The following is a 24,879-nucleotide window of genomic DNA, read 5'->3' on the forward strand; positions in this document are numbered from 1 at the left end:
GCTGCCTGGGCCTGAGCCTGGACCTTTCATAGATTTCATAGACATTAGGGCTGGAAGGGACCTCAGAAGATCATCGAGTCCAGCCCCCCGCCCAAAGGGCAGGAAGTCAGCTGGGGTCATAGGATCCCAGCAAGATAAGCATCCAGTTTCATCTTGAAGGTGTTCAATGAAGGCGCTTGAACAACCTCCGGTGGCAGGCTGTTCCAGACCTTGGGGGCTCGGACAGTAAAGAAATTCTTCCTTATGTCCAGCCTGAAATGATCTTGTAGTAGTTTATGACCATTCGACCCTGTCATCCCTTGGGGCGCTCTGGTGAACAAACGTTCCCCCAGATACTGGTGGTCACCCCTGATAAACTTATAGGTGGCCATCAGATCACCCCTGAGCCTGCGCTTTTCCAGGCTAAAGAGCCCCAGGGCTCTCAGCCTGTCATCGTAGGGTCTGCTTCCCTGACCTCTGATCATGCGCGTGGCTCTTCTCTGGACTCTCTCAAGCTTCTCCACATCCTTTTTGAATTGTGGAGCCCAAAACTGGACACAGTACTCCAGCTGCGGCCTCACTAAGGCCGAGTACAGGGGGAGAATGACGTCCCGGGATTTGCTTGAGAAGCATCTATGGATGCAAGCCAGCGTTTTGGTCGCTTTACTAGCTGCAGCATCGCATTGCAGGCTCATGTTCATCTTGTGGTCAATGATGACCCCCAAATCTCTTTCTTCCATAGTGCTAGCCAACATAGCACTGCCAAGCCTATAAGGATGCTGCGGGTTTTTCTTCCCAAGGTGGAGAACCTTGCATTTATCAGCGTTGAACACCATCAGATTCTCGTCCGCCCACTTGCTGAGCCTGTCCAGGTCAGCCTGGATCATCCGCCTGTCTTCTGGTGTGGATGTTTTGCCCCAAAGTTTGGTGTCATCTGTGAACTTGGCCAGTCCGCTTCTGACTCCAGTGTCCACATCGTTAATGAAGATGTTGAACAGTATGGGTCCAAGGACAGAGCCCTGGGGGACCCCACTGGTCACAGGACACCACGATGAATGACTTCCATCAATTACTACCCTCTGGGTCCGACCCCGGAGCCAATTTTCCAGCCAGTGGATCGTGGAGGATCCAAGGCGACAATTGGCCAGTTTCTCCAAGAGACGATCATGGGACACCAGATCGAAGGCTTTTTTGAAGTCAAGATATATGACATCAATCTCATCTCCCTTGTCCAGGTGATAGGTCACCTGGTCGTAGAAGGAAATGAGATTGGTCAAGCAAGACCTACCCGCAACAAACCCATGCTGGCTATCCCTTAAGATGTTGGCTTTGGCCAGTCCACTAAGGATGGCCTCCTTAATAAACTTTTCTAAGATCTTCCCCGGGATAGAAGTCAGGCTGATGGGCCTATAGTTAGCCGGATCCACTTTCCTCCCTTTCTTGAAGATAGGCACCACATTGGCCTTCTTCCAGTCTTCGGGCACTACACCAGAGCGCCAAGAGTTTTCAAAGATCCACGCTAGAGGCTGGGCTATGATGCTCACCAGCTCCTTGAGTACCCTGGGGTGAAGATTGTCAGGGCCGGCTGACTTGAAGGTATCCAGCTTCTCAAGATGTTCCTTCACAAAGTCAGCATTAATGGAGGGCAGGGGATCACCCTCACCCGGACTTCCCGGCCCTGTAGTGGGCATGGGCGTCCCATGGGGCTGATGAAAGACTGACGCAAAGTACTTATTTAATAGGTTGGCTTTTTCTTGGGTGTCAGTTGCCCCATCTGGTTCAGCAGGGGTCCAACGTTGCCCCTGCTTTTCCTCCGGCTCCCCACGTATCTGAAAAAGGACTTTTTATTGTCCTTGATGCTCAAAGCTAGTTGGAGTTCAGTTGCAGCCTTGGGTTTCCTGGTCAGCTCCCTACAGGACCGGACCAGTGCAGAATAATCCTCCTTGGAGGTGACTCCCATCCTCCATCCTTTGTAGGTCTTTCTTTTTAGCCTCAGGAGGTCTGCTAGGTCCCTGGAGAGCCAGGGGGACTGCTGTGCCCTCTTGCTGTCTTTCCTCCGAGATGGAATAGACTTAGTTTGTGCATTGAGGATCGCTCCCTTGAGGAGCAACCACTCTTCTTGAACTCCCCTCTCCCTGTGGTCACAGTCCCTTAGGGCCTCACTGACAAGCCTCCTGAGCTTGTCAAAGTCGGCTTTCCTGAAGTCAAGGACTTCCGTGTTGCTGACTGACTTGCCAGCTTTTCGGCGGATGGTGAAAGTGATCAGCTCGTGGTCGCTGTCACCCAGCTTCCCATCGATCACTAGGTCACCAACTAGGTCATCCCCAGTAGCCAGTACCAGGTCGACCAGCGCTTTGCCTCTCGTTGGCCCATAGACTTCTTGAGTCAGGTAGAGGTCATCCACGCACGAGAGGAAGCTCTGCGACTGCTCAGATTTTGCTGAGCGATCCTCCCACGAGATGTCTGGGTAATTGAAGTCACGCATGACAACCATGGTCCTGAAGCAAGCTGTCTCAGCCAGTTCCTGGGCAAACTCCTGGTCAAGTTCAGGACTTTGGGTGGGAGGTCTGTAATAGACTCCCACCATTGTGTCCCCTGTGCCGTCTGCCTGAACCAGCCAGACTTACCATGGTTCCTGAGCACCTGTGCACAGCTGACCCCCAAACTAAGGCCAAGCAGTGCACAGTCCATGGTGCAGAACATCTTATCTCTGAAATGTTGCAAACTCTTACAAAAAGCTTCTGTCTCTTTCCTCTGCAAGGCCAAGCTTCTGTCTCTTTCCTCTACAAGGCTCTTTCCTCTGTCACAGCCACTCAGCTCTGGAGCCTGCTGACTGCACCAGCAGACTGCACCTTCCTGCTCCAGCACCTGGTGAAGTAGGAGGCACTAGTGCATTCCTGGTGGGAGGAGGGCTTGGCCCATGTGGAGAAGTGATGGGCAGAGAACACTGCCTGGAAAACCACGCAGAAGGATGCACAGGACAAGGCACAGCAAGTGCTGTCATAGAGAGCCTGGAGCAGGAGCAGATGGAGCTGCTCAGGCAGCAAGGGGCCAACCAGGCACAGGCAGTGGAGGCCACAGACTATGACTATGACTGTTGGGTCCTGGACACTGTCCTGGGCCTGGTGGTCGCATGCATGCCCCCAATTGCCCGGCCCCCTGTTCCTGGCCCCACAGGGCTCCTGGCAGCTGGATGCTGCCCTGCAGCAGGCCCTCACCTGAGCCTGGGAGGAGGTCTTCAGGTGCCTCCAGCCTATAGGAGCCCCTGGCCTAGCCCATATCTGAGGTCCACCACCACCCGCCTGGGCCCAACCCCGCTGTTGGTCTCAAGGTCACACATACAAGGACCCGGATGTGCCTCACAGGGATGCTGGCCAACATTAACCTCCTGGAGCCCCTCATCATCATGGCTGACAGCAGCAGGGGCCTTGGGAGGGCATGCAGTGGTCGCCAAGGCAGTTGCTGTGTGTGGGGAGAGCTGGGCAAAGTGAGATGGCTGTAACCCAGATGCTGGTGATGGCAGAGGGCCAGCAGAACAACTGAGGTCACCAGGAGGATCAGGGGATTTGTTCCTGGGTGCCAAGGCCAGGAGTTGGGGCAGCCATGGCTGAGAAGTGTAGCTGAGGCAGAAGCGGAGCTCCCACATGCTGCTTGTGTCCATGCTACACTGCTTCTCTCAGCAGAGGAAGTGTCTGCCCAGACAACATAGAGCGGGGGCTGTTTTAAAGATGGTTGCCAAGTACTGGCAGCAGGGTCTGGCTTCAACATGGCTCCAAAGTGCTGCCAAGTGCCTGCACGTGTAGACACCTGCCAAAAATTGGTTACTGAACATTAAGCTAATGCACAGTAAATTTAGTCACAGCTAACTGCACATGTAGATGTGCCCACAGAGTTGCTTCTTAAAGAAGGGAAAACTGGTGAAATTAGAGATTAAAAAGAGTTACACGTGCAACCCAACTTTGTACTTACAGAGTCAGATGGTTAAACCCCACAGTTCTCAAGGTGAAGGCACGTGCTAGAAGCCGAACATGAGTAAAAATAACTCCAATTGCTTCCTCAAACTCTGTTAGTTTCTGGAGAACTGGAGATGTCTCAATGAGCTGTCGGTCAGTGTTGGATTCTTGCAGCTGTAAAGAAAAAAAGAGCAAACCAAAGAACAAAGGTTACCATATATTCAGAGTAAAGATCTCTTCAGAGAACAGAAGTCTACTGCAAAACGGTGGCTATCTGTAAGCAATGGTAGACTGTTCATGGCCCCCTCATACTTGGGTTGATGCCTGGATAATCAAGATGCAGGTAAAAGTTCCATTACTACTTCTTTCCATTAAACTGAAAAGTAGAAACCAAAATCCAAATTCAAAAGAACATTATTCAGGTAGCTTTGAATTTCTGAAATGCTAGTTCTGGCCAACAGCAAAAGTATAAATGCCAAATCAGTATCCAACATGGTTTCTGGGACAAGTAAGAAACAAAATCTCCTGCTCAAGTGGAGGTAGGAAAGAGAAATAATTAGCGACCCTATGGTGAAAGTAAACTGGGTGGCATCAGTTTAGTGATCTCTGCAGAAACAAGAGCCACCATCAAGAAGGTATAAAAAAAAAAAAAATGATCCTCAGGAAGACTGAAGTGCTGTTACCCCCATTTTAGAGATGGACAATTGAGGCACAGAGAGGCTAAACAACTTGTCTAAGGTCCCCACACAGGAATCCCGTGGATTTTATTCAAGGTCTCCAAGATAGTGACTAAACCAACCACAGATTTCATAAACAAGCAAGGAAAGAGAGCCAGATTTCAGACTTGCCCCACTATCCCAGACCCCATCCCACACCAAAGTTACAGAAATGACTGTGGATCAAGCACTAGAGCAAAAATTCTGCAATAAAATTCCTTACACTTCCTATGATTAACTTAATATCTAAATGGTAAGGCTAGTGAGTTATATGCAGAAACTGTTTTCATAGACCTTTTTCTAGGTACAGGAGATAAACAGGAAGAAGTCAAAATGCTACCTCTCAGTAGATTTATCTTGCTGTAACTCCAGTCATATATCAAATCCAAGCCAAGGAAAGGAAAACGATTAATCCTCAAAGAGTTGGAGGCTCATTATTTACAAAAATTCACAAAGGCAAATGTATATGTTCATCTGGCTACTTGTTAGTAAATTTTCTAAAGGTGTCAAGACAGCTGAATGCTATGAAAAGCATCTCTGGAAATAAAACACAGCTATGAAATTTATTATAGAAAGGGACACACTTACTTGGAGTGGGTGTAGAGGATAATTAAGCCATACATCCCGCAGGTCCTGCAAACATTGAGAGATGCCTTTACTGCTCAGGGGAGTCATTTAACAAATTCCACAGTACTAAATAAAATGTCATTACTTGAAATACTGAACTATTTCAGATGCTGACTCTGCTTATTGCAAATTCAATACTGCTGGCAAACTAATTTTGAAAATAGTGTATTCACTATTCAAACTGCCTGTAGTTCTCCCAATTAGCTTATGTCAAAACGGCAAAAAAATCTTTGAACCAAATAAAAACTGGTTTAAAAAAGTTAAAAAAAATACATATAATTTGTTTAGGTTGTTGGTCTTACTTATTTCCACAACTTCTCAGCATCCAGTTTAAATGTGACCAAAAGCTAAGACTAAGAAAATACTGTATTTCATGTTGGTTTCCTTCATTATAGGCACCCAACAGCATATAAACACTGAGTTTTAGTGTGCTACAAAATAATTTTATTTCTAACAAACATTATTTTTCATAGACCTACAGACCTTACAGAAAAATACTAATTAATTCATTCCTGGGCACTGCATAATTTACGTTGTAGTTAATACCTAAATACTCCAGCACATAAGTATTAGGTCTTCCTTAAACATGTAAGATGACCAAGTCCCAGCCCTAATTTGGCAGCAGTGGAGGGATGGCAGTATTAATAGCCACCAAACCTATGCTGCCAAATCTCTGAAGCTATGGGAAGCCTTCTGGGCCAGATGCCATGGTTCTGCAGATATGGCCTGTGGGCCCAGGGTTTAAGCATCCCTATTATAAATGAACAAGACTTTCATCTCACTGGCCTTCTACTTAGTCTTTATCTAGTGCAGTGGTTTTCACACATTATCTATGCAAGCCCCCATGGGTATGTAGCACTTTCCCAAAGAGTACATGTTTAAATTTTAATAATGGCAGTGAAGCTTCTGATTGGTCAACACACAGTGAATAATGGGGCTGCTACATATTGATGTCAGTGTCAAGACCCTTCCTAAGTAATAAGCAACCAGAGATGTGTCAGACGTAGGGGTATGAGCAGCAATATTTTGCAGGTAAAGGGGTACATGACTAAAAAAGTTTGAAACCCACTGAGATCTGGTCTATTTTCCAGGTAGCTACTATGTAAATGTAAACAACATTTTCTAACATGAAAGAGAACTTAACTATATAGCTGAAACACCTCTCTAAGAATAGCGGGAATACAAAAATATAATTCCAATAAAATTTTTAAGATGCATCTAAAACTATGCTTTTGTTATATATGTAGTATATAAAGATTACAGAATGGTGTGATGTGATATAACAATTCTATCAAGAATGCATGTGCACGATCTGTGCAACTCATTTACAGTTGTCTTTCTTGTGGAAAAAACAGGCCATTTCATAATCATACTAGTAAAACCATGCACTCATGAATTCCCAATTTTAGTTATACGTTACATAAAACAAAACAGAACAAAAAACCCTGACATTTAAAAGATGTTGAGATTGCAAAGGCAAGCACTCTAGAATTAGGAAATGGCAGACTTAAGGTTTCCTTTGATTGCAACCATAATGTTCTTTTACTGCAGATTTTTTTTGCATGTAATCTCCTATGTAGTTAAAAAAAACAATTAAACAGATAAAACAGTAATTCTATGATTTGGAAATATACTGACCCCTTGCACAGGTCTGCAGTTCAAATGAACCTTCAGGTCTCTAGCACAAACCATTGGTGGTAAAACACTTGAAATGGAATTCAAGATTCATGCACTGTATGCTCTTTATACCCTGAGCAAACACTGTTCTCTTGAAGAAACATCATCTAATTCAAAAGTTATCCTGCTTTACATGGGAGCAGCAAACTTGCTATCACCAAATATTGTGTTTTATTCAATAGCTCTGATCTCAAGATCAGAAATATATTTTTTTTCAACCCTGATCTCTAAAAATCAGATTTTAACACATATAACTGCCAAATTAAAAAAAAAACAAAACAAAACAGACAAACAAATAAAATTTCATTTAAAGTGATTCAGTTCATAAAAAATGACAAATACCTTATCATTAAACAGTAAACGCCCAAATAATTGTTTGGCTTCTTCTAGGCTTCCTTCTAGGTAAACAGCACCTATATGGGACACACAGTACAAAACAGGAAAGAAAAAGGTTATATATATAGAAATACAAAGATATTTCAAATTCCTGACCTCCTGTCTTGATGACTGATTTTTTAAAATGACAATTTTCCATTTTACTGCTAATAATTAAAATAAAAAATGAACTTTTCTAAAAGAAATAAAGAATCTAATTTCTGACAATATTGACAGTGTAAAACAGGTAAAAAGAGCAATAATTTTTAGAATCCCACAAATGTAAATCAGCAATGCCAAATGATGTGCCAGAAGAAGTTACTTGTAATCGTACGTTATACATTTTTTCAAGTCATCAGGTAGCTAAAATTCTCTTTTACATTATGTATCTGCATGGGTGACTGGTGCCTCCTGAGTCTGGGGGGGCACCCGCAGAAGCCAGCAGAGGGGATGGGGCTGGCGAGCACCTGCATAAGCTGCTGGCAGTGGCGGGGACGGCCCTGTCAGAGAGGGCATGTGCCCCCCCTTACCTTCCTACTAGTCGCCTGTGTACATGTGGAAACTGATAACCATGAAATAAATTGCAACATTAAGGTATAAACTGTGTATATTCTGCCTCTTGGCAATACTCTGCTCTGCTTTCAAACCTGTCAGTCCCAGTATTCCACATTGTTCAATTTTTTTCTCCCGCAGGGTCTGGGGGTGTGCAGACTATGTCTAAGGGGTCTGCAAAAGAGGACTATGATCAATCAAAAGTATGTGAATACCCACACTTACAATTCAAAGGGGTCTGCACCTGCAATTCAAAATTTCCAAAGGGCTCCACACCTCCACTCAAATTTTAAGGATGTGCAAATAAAAAAAGGTTGAAAACCACTGCTCTATTACAGTAATATTTTTTTCCCTGTCCCAAACCCCAAAGTTTGGTGTATTAGCATACTGAGTGCTCTGTTGTTAAAACTCTGAGGACTTGGCAGCAATTTTATATAGGAAAAAAGCCAAAATGATGTCTTGGATCATGGTTTGAAATGAATGCTTTAGAGCAAGATCAGAGGGGAATGACAAAAAATAATACTAGTAACAACTAGTATCCAAGAGCTCCAACTAGGATGGTGTCCTGTGTGTCATCTGCTATACACATGCACAGAAGGCATATACAAATATGCATGTAATTTAAGACTACATAGGCTGGCAAACTATGGCCTGCAGGCTAGATATGGCCAGCAGAGCTGTGGGCCAAGGCAGTGGTTGACTTAGTCTGTACTGTACTACATCATGCCGTGCTTGGGGAGCAGGGAACTTTGCCCATACTATGCTGCAGTCAGCTGGTGGCAGCTGTAGCAGACAGATCCTAGCACCAGCCTACTTTGAACCTGAGCTCAGTCATTCTAGCCCACTGCCAGAAAAAAGTTGCCCACTGCTGATTTAAGGAAATATTCAGCCAATGTGTATAAAACAGAGGGTAAATTAGGAGGATAGCAATAGTAGCTATAGCATGGATTTCCTTAGGTTAGCTACCAAACATTGGTTTCAAACAATCTACAAGTGTTTACTTTTTCCTTGGGCACATGTACACAATATTTTTACGGGTAGTGCAAAAGGCACTGCCCTCCACAGTGGTCAGACCCCTGCCATATTTCAAGTCCTTATTCCAAAACAAGAAATAATTAGAGCTTTTGTAATTAGAGCTTTTCAGAAAATAGCCACAAGAATGGGTAAGAACGGACAACAGTGTGTGGCATCTGTGGAAAAGCTTGCCAGAAATAAATTATGTTAGTATTGACACCAGAGCACTCCTTATATTTTTTGGACATCATTTTTATTTTAGGGAAAAGGACTCTGGTCGTTTATTTCTTAACATTAAATAGAGGAGTCCTAGGTGCTTCTCTTCCCCCACACCAAACAACCTCCGGCCTTTTACAGACAGCCCTAGAAAACCTTACTTACACATGTAACTTCTTGTAATAGCAGGCCTGCTTTTCTTAGTAAATCAGATCCCCGCAATACAACAACTACAACCTCCTACCAGGAGAAAACATTTGAAATACCAGTAGATACAAATCTAGTGATCATTTTTCTGTTTCTTTTTTTATTTGTAAATTAAAGATGAAAGCATTCATGAAAAAGTGAAGCACAGTTAAAAGGGGAACTCTTACTTCTTGATCAGATGAAATGCATTATAGCCCAAGGCAGAATGCATATAGCTGTTACCGTCTAAGCAAATGACAGTATATTTTTCAGGGCCAGCATAAAATGCATTAGGAGCTAGTGTAGTGCAAAAGCTTGAGAGGGGCCTGGAACAAGAGTTATTTTATACAGTCAATACTGTACTCAACGTATTTGAATTATCGATTGCAAAGTATAAATCTGAATGACTAGGTTTATCTACGTACATTTTTATCAGCAGATTTTGTTTATTTCTGTTCAACAGGAATAAAAAAGGAATTATAAATGAAATACAATATAAAGTAGAGCCTTCCTGTGACAGATTCAATGAAGACCTTCTGTCTGCTGCCTCATAGATTCATAGATGTTAGGGTTGGAAGGGACCTCAATAGATCATCGAGTCCGACCCCCTGCATAGGCAGGAAAGTGTGCTGGGTCTAGATGACCCCAGCCAGATGCTTATCTAACCTCCTCTTGAAGACCACCAGGGTAGGGGAGAGCACCACCTCCCTTGGGAGCCCGTTCCAGACCTTGGCCACTCGAACTGTGAAGAAGTTCCTCCTAATGTCCAATCTAAATCTGCTCTCTGCTAGCTTGTGGCCATTATTTCTTGTAACCCCCGGGGGCGCCTTGGTGAATAAATACTCACCAATTCCCTTCTGTGCCCCCGTGATGAACTTATAGGCAGCCACAAGGTCGCCTCTCCACCTTCTCTTGCGGAGGCTGAAAAGGTCCAGTTTCTCTAGTCTCTCCTCGTACGGCTTGGTCTGCAGGCCCTTAACCATACGAGTGGCCCTTCTCTGGACCCTCTCCAGGTTATCCGCATCCCTCTTGAATTGCGGCGCCCAGAATTGCACGCAGTACTCCAACTGCGGTCTGACCAGCGCCCGATAGAGGGGAAGTATCACCTCCTTGGACCTATTCGTCATGCATCTGCTGATGCATGATAAAGTGCCATTGGCTTTTCTGATGGCTTCATCACACTGCCGACTCATGTTCATCTTGGAGTCCACTAGGACTCCAAGATCCCTTTCCACTTCTGTGCCACCCAGCAGGTCATTCCTTAGGCTGTAGGTGTGCTGGACATTTTTCCTCCCTAGGTGCAGCACTTTGCATTTCTCCTTGTTGAACTGCATTCTGTTGTTTTCTGCCCACTTGTCTAACCTGTCCAGGTCTGCTTGCAGCTGTTCCCTGCCCTCTGGCGTGTCCACTTCTCCCCATAGCTTTGTGTCATTTGCAAACTTGGACAGAGTACATTTCACCCCCTCGTCCAAGTCACTGATGAAGACATTAAACAGTATCAGTCCAAGGACCGAGCCCTGCGGGACCCCACTGCCCACACCCTTCCAGGTCGAAGCCGACCCATCCACCACGACTCTCTGGGTGTGACCTTCCAGCCAATTCGCCACCCACCGGACTGTGTAGTCATCCAAGTCACAGCCTCTTAACTTGTTCACCAGTATGGGGTGGGATACCGTATCAAAGGCCTTCCTGAAGTCTAAGTATACGACATCCGCCCCTCCTCCTGTGTCCAGGCATTTCGTAACCTGGTCATAAAAAGAGACTAGATTGGTCAGGCACGATCTGCCTGCCACGAACCTGTGCTGGTTTCCCCTCAGCATAATTTGTCCTGCCGGGCTCTCGCATATGTAAGCCTTGATAATTTTTTCAAAGACTTTGCCTAGGATGGAGGTGAGACTGACTGGCCTATAGTTGCCCGGGTCCTCCTTCCTCCCCTTCTTGAAAATGGGGACCACATTGGCCCTTTTCCAGTCCTCCGGGACTTGGCCCATGCGCCATGAGCGTTCAAATATTCCCGCCAGTGGCTCTGCAATGATGTCGGCCAGTGCCTTCAGCACCCTCGGATGGAGCTCATCCGGGCCTGCCGACTTAAAGGCATCCAGTTCTTCCAAGTGACTCTGCACCATCTCAGGGTTTACGCATGGAAGTCTGGCGCCTTGCTGCTGCCTCTCTACAACCCCAGTGAGAGACTTGTCGTGCCCCTCACTTAGGAACACTGAGGCAAAGAACTCGTTGAGGAGCTCAGCCTTGTCCCCCCTGTCCGTCACCAATTGTTTCTGCCCATTTAGCAGGGGTCCTATTCCTCCCTGGGCGTTCCTTTTACTCCCTATATATCTAAAAAACAATTTCTTGTTGTCCTTTACTTGGGATGCCATCCTCAGCTCCATGGTAGCTTTGGCCCGTCTAACTGCCTCTCTACAAGCACAAGCAGAGGAGGTATATTCATCTTTGGTGATCTCCCCCTGTTTCCACTTTTTATGTGCTCCCCTTTTGGTCCTTAGGCTGCCCTGGATTTCTGCGGTCAGCCAGGGAAGCCTCTTGGCCCCTTTCCCTCTTTTACCCCGCACGGGGATCATCTGGCTTTGTGCCCAAAGGATCGTTTCCTTAAGGCACAGCCACCCTTCTTGGGCTCCCATCCCTTCAAAACTCCTACTCTGCAGTGCGTTCTTGACTAATCGCCTGAGTTCATTTAAATCAGCAGCGAGCATGAGCTCACTCAGTGAGCCTCGTTTTATCCGATTTGGTTGATAACAGCAGAAACATTCTATGGTTCTCCCTCTTTATTGATACTTGTTACCTGGGGCATAACAATATATAGTGCTGTAAGTATTGCTCAACTAAGGAGCTGCTTAGGAGAAAAGTCCATCAGTGAGCCTACTGTAGGCCCTGGTGGAAAGAGGGCTGCAGTTATGCCTTTCCTCCCCCTACTGAAACTGGAAGACTGAGGCAGAGAGGCTCACAGGGATTCTCACTCTCCAGTTCTAGTGATTGCTGATCATTGAAGCAGAGCTCATAAACTTTTCATTCTGCTTTCTCTCCCTCTTCCTGTGATAGGGGAGAAAGGAAGAGCAGATCACTGTGGGATGCTGGGGGACCGAGAGACCCCATCACAATATGGTTCATTTTCCACACACAATCTCTATCGTTACATTTTGCAGACCTACAGAGAGGTTGTTGTTTCAAACAGCAGCACTTTAATGCTACAAAAATGGTGTAAGTGCTACAAAAGGGGTATGAATACTTCTCCGCTAAACTCTTGTAGTACTATAAAGGCACATATAGCGCTACAAATGTTACTTCTGTCTAGGATCCAGAGCAGTCAATCACAGAATATGACATTAGTGCCTTTCAAGCTGACTTGATATATTTCTTTTTCCTAAAGCTGCTGAATTGCCAAGGTTGTTTTTGGGGAAAAGAGGCCAAAAAAATGTCCTTGGCTGTTGCCTGTTCCACCTACATTAGTAACTAAGAAGTAACAAGCAGACAAAGAAAAGACGATTCTGTGACCTGGTTGCAACTGTCTGCTAAATCTGGATAATAATGAATACAAGTAAAGCTTTAAGGATAGGACCAGTCTACAAAGACATGCTCACTGCAGAATAGTCAAAAAGCAAAGTTACAATATAAAGCTCTTTTGTTTACAGTTAAAAAAATTACATTGAAAGGTTTCCCCATTTTTTTCATATGTGCAACTTTATCCTAAATCCCTGACCACCTTAACAGAAACGCAGTATTAGAGGAATTTCTACGGCGTTCAGGACAAAGAAGTATTCCCTGCTGGTCAAATGAAATTCTAAGACTGCATGGAGGAGCTAGAAAGTGCTAGAGCATTGAGGAGGTTACAAATGATTATGCACAAGAGCAAGAAAATTAAATCACTTGTACGGCTGAATATTCATGATATTACAAATACATCACACATTCATACATGTGCACACAGACTTGCATGCATCCACAGAGAGTATGTATTTTACCTATCAAGGCTTCAAAACAGTTTGCCATTGCATGGCGGAGGTCTGATTCCCTGCAAAGGTCAGGTCCATGAGCATAAAGCATAAACCGGTCCAGTTCCAGCTTCTAGAAACATCAACACAACATGTGAAAAAGACAGCCAAAACTGTAGACCATTTGTACTATAAAAATATCACGTATTTAAGAAGTCAGTCATTATATAAGTACCTTGGCCTTGGGACAGTATTATTGTTTTTAGTATTATTATTGCAGAGCAACTGCATTGAAGGAAAACTGAAAAGTAGTGACTACATAACCTGCCTTCAAACATACAGCTGGGTCACTCAGGTAGCTTGTTAGCATGCAAGCAAACAGTTTGATGTTGAATTCCTGAGTCAAGTTCCTAAGTGGAAAAAACCCAGAAAATTACAAAACCAACACTGGAGGGAAAGCTAGAGTGAACCATGTAGGAAGAAAGAGGGGAGAAATGCAATGCAATGCTGGTTGAATGATGTCATTATACTATGTTTTTCATGTTGCTCCTCAATGAAGGGGCACTAGAAGTGAGAGTTAAAGATGAAGAAAAATCTTACAAACAAGAGGAGGAAAAAAAACCACAAGGAGAAAAAAAACCAGCACTGAGCAGTCCAATGAAAATGCAGATTCTCTCTGTAAACGGGGACTGATGGGTCAACAGGTGGCAGTAATAAATACTGCTACTGACTGCAAGGAGAAGACTGGTGTATTAATCCACACTGCCACCTAGCTTTGCTTTTCTCACAGACATGCTATTCACATCATGTATTTAATAATCTACAGCACAGCTTGCCAGTAAGATTCACAAGTACTGAGTCAGATACATTATGTACTAATATATTATAATTCTGGAATTGAAATGCATGCAGGAGTTATTCGTTTTCATTTATGTATTCATCTTTGACATAAAGCCATTAAAACAGATTTTTAAAGGGAGATTTATGTATCTTGCAAAAAAAGGGTATTAGAATAGGTTTTTCCTAAACCAGTGGAAGTTTCTACTACCAATTTCTCATTAACTTTCTACTTCATCCCCCTAGAGTGTATTTAATAGGCGAGGGTGGAGAACTAAAACATTTCAGAGATGTATGGTCTACATGCATTTCAATTAAAAAAAACAGCACAGAGTTTTCAGTGGTTTAATATCTATTCACTTTACAGAATAAAAGAAATCATCACTTATTAAGTTACATTGCACTTTATATGTTGAGGCAAGTTACTTGTGAGAACTGACATCAAAGAATAAAATTAATTGTTTTTTATATTAAATTTAAACTTCCTAAAGGCTATTTTTCAACTTCTAATGTCAGTTCCCATTTTTTTTTTCCTGATGTCTTAATGCCTTTTTTTTGGATACATTTTTAACTTCATATTTCATCAAGGCAGATCGAAGATATATTTTCTAAATTTCTATTATAAAATAACTTCAGCTGTATAGAAACCGGTGGCTGGAATCCTGAAATTAAGCCAGCATTTTGGGCACACAGGATAAATAAAAGATGGGTCCCGAAGACATCAATATCTGATCAAAATAGGAATACTAACAAGGGTAAGTAGTCTACTGAAACATCACCCAAGGGGAAACATGGGGGAAAGGTGTGTAGTGCTAGGGGAATCATGGGGAAGGGATGTGTGGAATGAGGGGAGTGCAGGGAAAGGGTGTAGGAGAAGGGGCATGGTGAAAGGGATGCCTAGGATGCAGGGGAAGTGGAGCATGGGGAAAGAAACACACAAAGCAGGGGAAGTGCAGGGAAAAGGTTCATGGAGTTGCTTTGGCCCCAGCCCCAATCCCAACTCCAACTGATGCTGGAGGCTGAAGCCCAAACCACTGCTACTGCCTGGCCTGGCCTGTCCAGGTCTCTCAAGCTCCCCCTGAGACAGAGCAAGAACAGCTGCAAATGTGAGGGGGACAAAGATTAGGAGGAGGAAGGCACTAGGGGAGGGACAGACAGCAGGGAGGCAGGCATAAGAGGCAAGTAGCAAGGTAGGGGGGAAAGGGGCATGGTGCAGGCTGCTGCCCCCCAGACACTGTTTCCCCTGTCACTACTTTCCCCTGTGGTAGGGGTGGGATGATGCATTTAAAAGGACCCTCCACCAACCAGATTCTAGTTATGGAAAATTAAATTGATCATTTTCAATATCTATAATCTAATAATTGGGGGGGGTCGTCTTAGATTTGAACAAATAAGCTATACACCTAGCATGTTTATTCAAATACAAGAGAGTCCTCTGCCCATAATCAGCATGGGTAAAAAAAGCCCCTCATCTTATATTCACATACCAACTTGCCTCCTCCCCACCATTAAATGCCTTGTCTATCATATGCTTAATCATGGAAAGCAACTATGAAGTTGACTGAATACAGCCCAGGCTCAGCATACCCATAAAATCTCTCTCATATTGGGCCAGCATACCACAAGCCAAGTTTAGTGCAGCTCATCTGAATAAGATATAGTGCCCATTGTACTCAGTCCCCCTCAGGACCAACTTTTTTTTAAGTCATGGTGAACCACTACACCAAATACATTTTGACTTCCTCTTTCACTCCCATAGCTGAGAAGTGCCTTTCTTTCCCATTTCCAATTATTCCTGTTTCTTCACCAGCCTTAAATGTCTGGCAAACACCACCAAACTTCTATGTAGCTGATAATCTCTGTTGTCCCCTCTCCTAGCCTGTCGTACGTGATTAGTGTGACTCCACTCTCTACAGGGAGGAGATGGACCAGGCAGCCCTGAGCTTCATCTGCATATACATTTTAGAGGGTCCTAGGACTTGAGACAAGAATGCCCAGTTCCACTCATGAGTGTGTGGGGGGGGGGGGCTAATGAGGATGTGAATTATTTGGGGCAAGGGGGTAGCACTGAGTAGTGCTGGGCTGTGGGATAACCCTGGCTTGAACCACTGTTGCCTCTACTGGGGACCTGCCCAATGCACTATATGACAAGTCATGAGCCTTTTGGTTGTGGACTAATATCAAGCAGTTTCTACTATATAGAAGAAGGTAAAAAAGTGGTGTTCAAAAGTATGTTTATGAAGTATGTGCTTAAACTTGCAGCAGTTTGTAACAAGTTAAAATGAGTCAATTCTGGACCAACTAAGCCTGTAGTACCTATAATAATTTGCATTACTATAGTTAGGTTTATTTCAAAGTCAGTGTTTTTCAGTTTCTTCCATTTCAAATTTTCATGGGAGGGCAGGCATCTGCTGCCCTCCCCTCCGTCATGTGCAGCTCACTTGCACGGTATGCTTTGGGAGTTAGTGGGGTTTGACAGTAAGGAGGGGAGGGACTGTGCAGAGGGAAGAAGTGGTGGGGGGAGCAGAGGGCACCTCAGCCACCTGACTCCCTTCTGTAGCCACTATTTTCCCTGTTGTAGCAGTGGAAGGTGGACAAATTCAAGACAACTCTCTGAAAATTAAATTCTACACCTAGAAAATTATAAAAAATATATTTTTCCATATACAGAATCGAATTATTGGGGGTCATCTTATATTCAGATTATTATATGTCTTACATTATTATATAATTATATTATTATTTTGTTCAAAATATTATGAACACGTTTTTAAGGGCATATGAACCTGAAAAGGATTTAAAATGAGAAAATGAATTCAAGTGTCAGGCAGTTTAAACAACTTATTTATAAATGAAGTCTCGAATTCAAAAGTTTCTCAGTCATTTTCCGTAATCTACATAGTGTCTCTCATTACACACTTAAAGAAGCCACATGGAAGAAAATTACTGTGTTCATTTCCTGCCCCACTAGCCTTCTTAAGAAATGAACAGCAAGAGGATATAAAAGTAATCGCACGAACTTTGACAGTAACTCTGGAGTAGATACCACTTGTTTAAATTACTGAGTGGCTATGGAGAAAGGATTAAAAGGGCATTCTGAAACCATAGACTATACACAACACATTAGTCTTTTGCAGTCTATTGCCTTATGTTAGTAACTCTGCAACCTGTAGGACTAATTTTAAAAAAGGGCAGTGAGGGAGTAACAACAACAAAAAAAAGCACATGGCAAGATTTTCACTGGTTAACAAAACCATGGCTGAAGAAGAGATTGCCAAATCTTTGTGAAAATAATTTAAAATTGGGTCTGTGTGATAGTTTTACCTTAATTATCAGAGAAAAAAGTTACTAAAATGTAATTCATGAAATCTAATATACTAAATTCATAGAGAACCTTCTTTTTTCCACATTATATATTACTAAAGCTCTTTGTTCACTCTTTAGGTTTGTGTTATCTGACATTCAAATTAGAAAATAATCAAAGAGGTTTTTCTCCCTTGGATTTTCTTTGTACGTATATTGCCATATGGCCTTCTATAATAACCAAATTTGATTTTCCATTATCTAGTTAGCATCACACTAGTTACCTTGTCACAGGGCACCTCAGTGCCTGCTCCTAGGGAGTAGAAACTGCCAGGGAGAGAGAGAGCCCTGGCAGAACATATCGAGCACAGCTGCGGGTTGCCAGGGCAACTAAGGAGAGCCAGCTGCCTGTAGGAGGCAGGGCCTGGCCCTTATAAAGTCCAGGGCTGAGACCAGGCTGGCAGTTCCCTGCCAGCAGTCACAGAGGCAGGAGCTAGGAGGCAAGCACTGTAGGAACTGCTCTAGCAGAGTGGATAAGGGCAGCTTGAAGAGGTTTGAGCACCATGGTTTAGCCAGGTGACGTTGAGTTAAGTTGTGGCCAAGAGGCTTGTGTTTGCTTGTGGTTGTTTATTACACCGGTGGTTTAGGTGAGGCTGTAGGGGTTGGAGGAGGCCTCATAAAGGGCCCCACGGGAGTGTGGGGGCCCCAGCGCCTGAGGAAGGCGCAGCTTGCGGTGAGAAGTGCAACCAGTGGGTTGCGGGCAGGGAACGTAGACCCCGGGTTGTGTGCGGGGTATGTAGACCCCAGCCCCAGAGAGGGGCAGCTGTGAGAAGCCCCAGCGAGGGCACGACGAGCCCCAGAGAGGGGGCAATATTACTAGGAAGCCCAGTGCGGGCATGGTGAGCCTCTGTAGAAGGGCTAGTGCTGTGGCAAACCCCGAAGCAGGGTAGACTGCTGCGGTTGCCCCCGGCGAGAGGGGGTAGTGGCACGGTGGGCCCTGGGAGAAGGGGGCAGCAGCGCGGTGGGCCCGAGAGTCAGGGGGCGTTACCGAGAAGTCCCCAGAGTGGGCACAGTGAGCCCCAGAGAGGGGGTGATACTATTGAGAAGCCCAGCGCGGGCGCGTAAGGTCCCAGAGAAGGGGGACTATTGAGAAGGCCGAGATGAGCGTAGCGAGCCCGGCTGTAGGCTAGTGCGGCAACAGCCCTCAGATAGGCAAGGTGCTGTGGTGGTCCCCGGCAAAAGGGGATAGCAGTGCGGTGAGCCGGGATCAGAGGGGGTAGCCGTACAGTTGGCCTAAAGGCCCAGAGACCCACTAGAGGGTCCCTGAGCAGGACAGCACTTTTAGGGAAGGCCCAGAGTGGGCTCAGTGAGAGTCCCAGTGAGGGGCTGTGTATTAGAGAGAGCCCAGAGTGGGCTAGACCATAGAGGAGGCCCCAGAGAGCGGGGCGAGAGTACAGAGAGGAGGCCCGAGAGACGGGTCGTGTACATAGAGAGAGACATACCAGTGTCTACTCCATCAGCGAGGCTTGGGGTGTGGTATTAGGGGTTGGTAGGAGCCACGCGTAGCCCATGAGGCTAGGCTGCCTGGGGAGCACCCATCATACCGGGGGACCCCCAGGGGGTCCAGGAACACACAGGGACAGAGGTCCCAGCTAACCGTACCCAGGGAGTCGTAGGCAGCCTCCCAACTATACACAAACATCAAAGACGTGGCGGGCGAGAATTTAAGGGTGCCCTTGGGCCGACTTGGCACGGTAAGGGGGCCGTAGGGAGATCGCAGCCCTCCTGACGGACCCCGCTGTGACATACCTATTTAGTATTGATAAGTATAACTCCAAAAAGTTTAAATAAATGGATAACTAAATAATGGAAATCCTCACATTCTGTCCTATAGCTGAAGTACACCCTCCTCTTGAATGGTCCCTCTATTTCAAATATTACTTCCTCAAAGTTTGATTGGCATTCTTTCGTCTGTGAGAGACAGTGGATATTGCAGCCGATGGTGCAGATGGTTTGCGGTGTCTCATGTGACTGAAGATAGACTCAAAGCCTATCTTCAAAACTCCTGATAACATGACTAGTGATCAAAATCAAATTCAAAGTATATGGTAAAGACACTAATATAAATTGGGCAGCAAGAACCAGCCACCTACTCCCAGATATCACAGCAAACTAATTCATACAAAGAAAGAGATTAAATGGTCTGCACATACCTTAGCCAACATAGCAAGATGCTGATTCTGAACGATGGCAGTGCGATACGTAGCTAGTCCTCCTTCCTCTAGAGTTGGAAATAGATAGTACAGATGAACACTGAAAAAGAAAAGGAAAAGTCACTCTCAAATGCTTTAGATTCAAGATGCCCATATCAATTTTGTGTAGCTCTGTGGAATGCTGACACCCTATCATGTTCTCACAGTCCCCAGAAAATCTCACTGGAAGTAAGAAAATTATCTTTTTAAAACAAAGACTAAGCAAAGAAAGTTTTTTATTACTTTGTAGGCAATTTTGAAATACTTGAGATTGCCTCTATTATCATCTTATCAGCAAGTCCCTAACTGTAATAGACTTCAGCAGCAGGTTGGACCCAAACCCGAGGTGGGGAGGGGAACTGACTATCTGAGGGATGAAACACAGGTAGGAACTATCAGTCTCTAGCTACTTTATGTCACAGACCTATAGGTGTTTAACCCTACAGGGTTGCTAAAGAAAAGGCTAAAAATGTTTGTTCATAAAGTCCATAAAACAACTGAGCTGTCTGTAAAATACGAAGAAACCGCGAGCTTGACTGAAGATCCACTGGAATGAGGCTGGATGCAGGGGCTGACAGACAGAACAGAACAGACTACCTTGCTTCTGGCAGAGTGCAGCTCAGCAATCTGCAGGGAACTCTGTCAGGCCTTTGGGGGTCCACAGGACCCTCCAGATGCCCCTTCTTCCTCCCCAACCTATATGTCGGCACTGTGTCCCATCAGCTATCACCTGCCTGTATTATCTGCTCACCTTGGAAGTAGGCAGGGCTGCACAGCACTGGGTGGTCTGAAGTACTGACCAGTGGTGGTAGGGCTGGGACAGAGGGAGGGCCAGTGGGATTAATATTAGGGGGGTGGGATTAGGAGCAGACAGCATAGTGCAGGGTGTGGTCAGGGGAGGTGAATAGGTGTATGAAGGTAAATAGGGGACTGCTGGGGTGGAGGCAGTAAAGTTCAGAAGTTTGGAGGCTAGTCATGCCTGTTTTACTGTTTGTGGGCCTAAGTCTTACTATTTGATGGTAACTTTTCTCTGTCATAGTGGTGAGTCTCCCATCGCAAGGGACTGGGCTAGGTGGTACTTCCCCTGGGTTGGCTTGCTAATGACTGAGACTATTAACTGCTTGGGTTTCACTTAATGTTTAAGGTTCAGGTTTGCCCCTGTTATAAGCCCTGTTTGTGTTTCGCATTGCTTGTGGGTGGATAAAACACTTTTAAAAACCCAGTTAAAATTTATTTTCCCAGGTTTTTTTTGAGTGGGGGTTCACACCAGATTTAGGAAGTTGGTGTTAAAATCCTAAATTTGAACCCAGCCCTTGTTACTACTGTCCAGGGCCTGGCACACAAGTTAAATTTATCTTATGTAAAACTTATGTCAGTAAAAAAGTTTGGTTGTCAATAAAACGTTTGCAGATTGTGCAGAAAAAAAAGTCCTTGAGTTGGTAACCCTGGTAAATATTATATCAACTTTGGATCGTGATTCAGATGCTTTTTTTTTTTTTTTTTTGGAGTGCTTAACTAATTTCTAGTTTTAAATGCTAATGAAAATAGATTTTTCCTTCAGATTAAAAAAAAAAAATCTTGTGGTGACTGCAAAGCAAACATTATTAAACTATGCTAAATACACAAAAGCCTGAGCATACTCACCCTGAATAGTGACTGGCTAAACAAAAGTGAAATCAATTAGTCTATTTTTATTGAAGGTATGACAGGCAGTCAAATGTCATTAACAGAATGAAGAGTAAAAAATTAACAAAAATGGAGACTTTTAAAATGTGCTTAATGAACTCCTTCATGAGAAAATTTAGGAACTAATTTAAGGAAACAGTACAACCATGGGTTACAAATGGGCTATGAGTCAAGAAAAAGATTGAATTAAATGACCCAGCCAAGACAGGTTAAAGTAACAGTCATGATTTTGGGTACCTCAATTTATAGAGGCCCAACCTGAAATACCATGAAGCAACCTTTAAATTAGGTCCCCTCAAAAGCTAGCTACATGGAAGTTAAAGTAATCAAAATTACTAGTCACTTGACCTTTGGGCTCCTATTTTCAATACAATAGATAGGAATTTTGATCGATCATATTGTTATCTTATTTCAAGTATTTAAAACCTGCATGTTAAATGATAAATTTCTTGCGAGATACCACAGCATATAAAGTCTTACATAACTCAGTGCAGCTAATATATGTATTAATTACCTGAACAAAGAGTGAGATAGCATTTTTTCAGATGAAGTGAAATTATTTAGGTTATTTAAGAATAGATTTGTTAATAACATGTTAAGACAATAAAATTAAGGACCCCAATTCAAGCAAAGCAACCAGAAAAGGCCTTGAAATACATGCAACTTAAATACATGCTTCAGTTAAGTAAGCATGTAATTAATTCCTTGAATAGAAATAGATGCAAATATTGTATTTTCTCATATACAACACACCTTGGAATATAATATGCAACTTGTTTTGAAAGGCAAAACGAAGAAAAAAAAGATTTTTTCCGGGGTTATGGTTGTATAGAAGAGGGACAGAGCTTAATATTTAGCTGGCTCCTCCATCCCATTCCTGCTAAACAGAAGCTGAAACCCTAAGTGTTGTTTATTTACAGAAACTTAGCTTTTAATTGAGAATAGCTAATAGGTATCAGGAAAAGGATATACAAGAGGATTTATATGACCTATGACACTATTAGCTTCTTTTAAACAGTTCTCTAAGTTATCTAACTATTTCCATATTAAAAATTACCAGATACACACCTTTTCTCACTGAATTTTCCGATTGCTTTTCGTTACAGACAACACTATTCACAAAGATGACTCACTCGAGCAAGATTCAGAGAAGCATGTTTGAGTACTTTCATAATCTTCTAATACTCATCATTACTTCCCTAAGACTCAGCTGAGCAAAATGGTTGCAATTTTTGATGCACTGCGAATGTTTTATTTTTAAATAGTACATGTCTGAATGTAAATATATTTATGTCATTTATACGAAAGGTGCAAGCTATGTCCTTCAGGACTAAGGTTTACAGAATAAATCCCCTTAGAAATTTCTACACACTTTTTTACTTGTAAACACTTCTCACTTGAGATTAGAGGGGAAAAGACCAAGAACATCCATGGAAACAAAATGACATTTTTTAAAAGAGAGATTATTTTCTTTACAAACTGGATATATACTGTAAGGAATTTGACCCAAGACAAATTGATCTCTTACTGTCACGAGCAACTTTAAATTATATCTGACATGATAGAGACACTAGCTTTTCATCCTGTAATCTTATTCTTTACAGCTTCAGCATTGGAAGAGACTTCAAACTATGCTTACGCAGATGTGGAACTCTTAAAATTTTGCAGTCCTTGGCACAATTTTACTACATATATAATTTATATAATATTTGTACATTTACTTATATTTAGAAAATAAACAACGCACACATTTGTATGCGTGGTCTACATTATACAGTCGAAGCACAAAAGCTTTGAAGCATAACAAAACCAAATGTTAAGATGTAACATACAAATTTGATTAACGAGAAAGACAATGAAGAACGTTATAGAAAAATTCCACCCTTACCTCGTTAAGAATTCTACTACAGCATCTCCCAGAAATTCTAGACGCTCGTTGTGGTTAATCCTGCAAAGATTTGAGATTCAATTTCAGTAAACCTCATGAATAATTGTACAATAAAGAGAGTAAAAAAAAAGTTTAATTCATTTGCTGATCAGGCAGGGAAAGGAGTTTGGTTCTGTCTGCTTTCCTTTTTTGACACTTTTCCTTGTGATATGCAGTAATGAATATCTGGGTTATCAAACTCAGGGATGACAGCCAGAGTCTTTGAATCTTTATATGTTTTACTATATGTTATTGTTGGCATTTAACAAAGAGACAGGAAGCAGTATTTCTGACTAACAGTGTGGAACACCATACTGTGACTGAGTTTTTTTGTACATTGCCATGGGCACCAGATGATTTCAAATAAATTAACAACTTCAGTCTTGTATATGCTACTATGGATGTGTGTATGATAAGCAACTTCCTGGGTGTGTTGATTCTGCAGTAGGCTATCACTGTGTCATAGCTACAAGGGAGTCTATAAATGAGATGAGAAAAGTGAGGCCAGTCCATGGGCTGGCCAGCAGACCCATAGGCCGGCCAGCAGACCCATAGGCCATTCCTCCTCCTGGATCTAGCACCCACGGCACCCACTCTGGCAACTCCAGGATCTACACTGCATATGGCACACATCCTGGAGTGGCTAGGGCAGGTACCACATGTACAATGGATCCCTGAGCAGCTAGGGCAGGTGCTGAACATGGCACAGATCTGATCCTACTTGCAGGGCTGGTCCCAATCAATTCAGATCCAGGGGCATCACTGGGGGCCAGATAATGGAGCTCTTCAGGCCAGATTTGGCTCATGAGGATATGTTTGACACACTTGCTAGAAGTGCTTTTGTTTTTCAGAGCATCAAATACACTATTAAATTATTAATAAGTTTAGCTTTCCTCTAGACCTCCTCTGTCTAATCTATTTTATTACTTGTAAGAGCACTCCAGACTGGGTTTTTTTGTTTTGCTTGAAGCTTCCCTTCTTTCATGCCTTCCTCGCTTTAAAAGTTTTATTTATAACTGAAAGACAGCAGGGAATTGTCACTGAAAAAGAAAGGAATGTAGTACATAAGATACAATAGTTTTCAAACTCTTATGCACATTCCTAAGTTCAAGTAAGTAATTCCACTGACTTCACAAATGTGATATTTGTAGAACTGGAGCTACATTCATGGGAAGTTTCTTTTCAGAGGTCACTTTTCAAGAAATTTGCAGCTTTTATTGTCATTCTCTCCCCTTAAATAATTAAGTAACCCAACTGACTTCTTATAAAGCACACCTTGGTACATACTGAAAGGGCACTTATACACATTTATAAAACTGAAGGATATCCGGCTCAACTGCGGGATCATCAAGCGGGTGTGAAACTGGTTGCAGGGTAGGACACAAGAGTCCAAATGAATGGATCAGTGTCGTCCTGGCGAGATGTGGGCAGCGGCATACCCCAGGGGTTGTTACTTGGCCCAGTGTTGTTCAATATGTTTATGAACGACCTGGATGAGGGGGTGAAAAGCCCATTGGCCAAGTTCACGGATGACACCAAGATATGGGGTTGTGCGGATACACCCACAGACAAGCTGCAGATACAAGCAGACCTAGACAGGCTGGCATGTTGGGAAGAACAAAACCAGATGAGGTT

The 24,879-nt window shown here is 43.5% G+C and overlaps 1 protein-coding gene across 1 annotated transcript in view; it reads right to left on the reverse strand.

Annotated features, from left to right (window-relative positions):
* The window catches only part of DROSHA (drosha ribonuclease III), a 115,700-nt gene that overhangs the window by 16,308 nt on the left and 74,513 nt on the right, over window positions 1-24,879 (reverse strand). The window contains exons 20-25 of the mRNA XM_006276323.4: window positions 23,206-23,265; window positions 19,593-19,692; window positions 13,270-13,372; window positions 7,295-7,365; window positions 5,237-5,281; window positions 3,949-4,106 (exon numbers count right to left, since the gene is read on the reverse strand). Of these exons, the coding sequence (XP_006276385.2) occupies window positions 3,949-4,106; window positions 5,237-5,281; window positions 7,295-7,365; window positions 13,270-13,372; window positions 19,593-19,692; window positions 23,206-23,265 (537 nt within the window). The remainder of the gene's footprint in view (window positions 1-3,948; window positions 4,107-5,236; window positions 5,282-7,294; window positions 7,366-13,269; window positions 13,373-19,592; window positions 19,693-23,205; window positions 23,266-24,879) is intronic.

Source organism: Alligator mississippiensis, chromosome 5, assembly GCF_030867095.1.
Source record: "Alligator mississippiensis isolate rAllMis1 chromosome 5, rAllMis1, whole genome shotgun sequence".
In the NCBI taxonomy this organism is placed as follows: domain Eukaryota; kingdom Metazoa; phylum Chordata; order Crocodylia; family Alligatoridae; genus Alligator; species Alligator mississippiensis.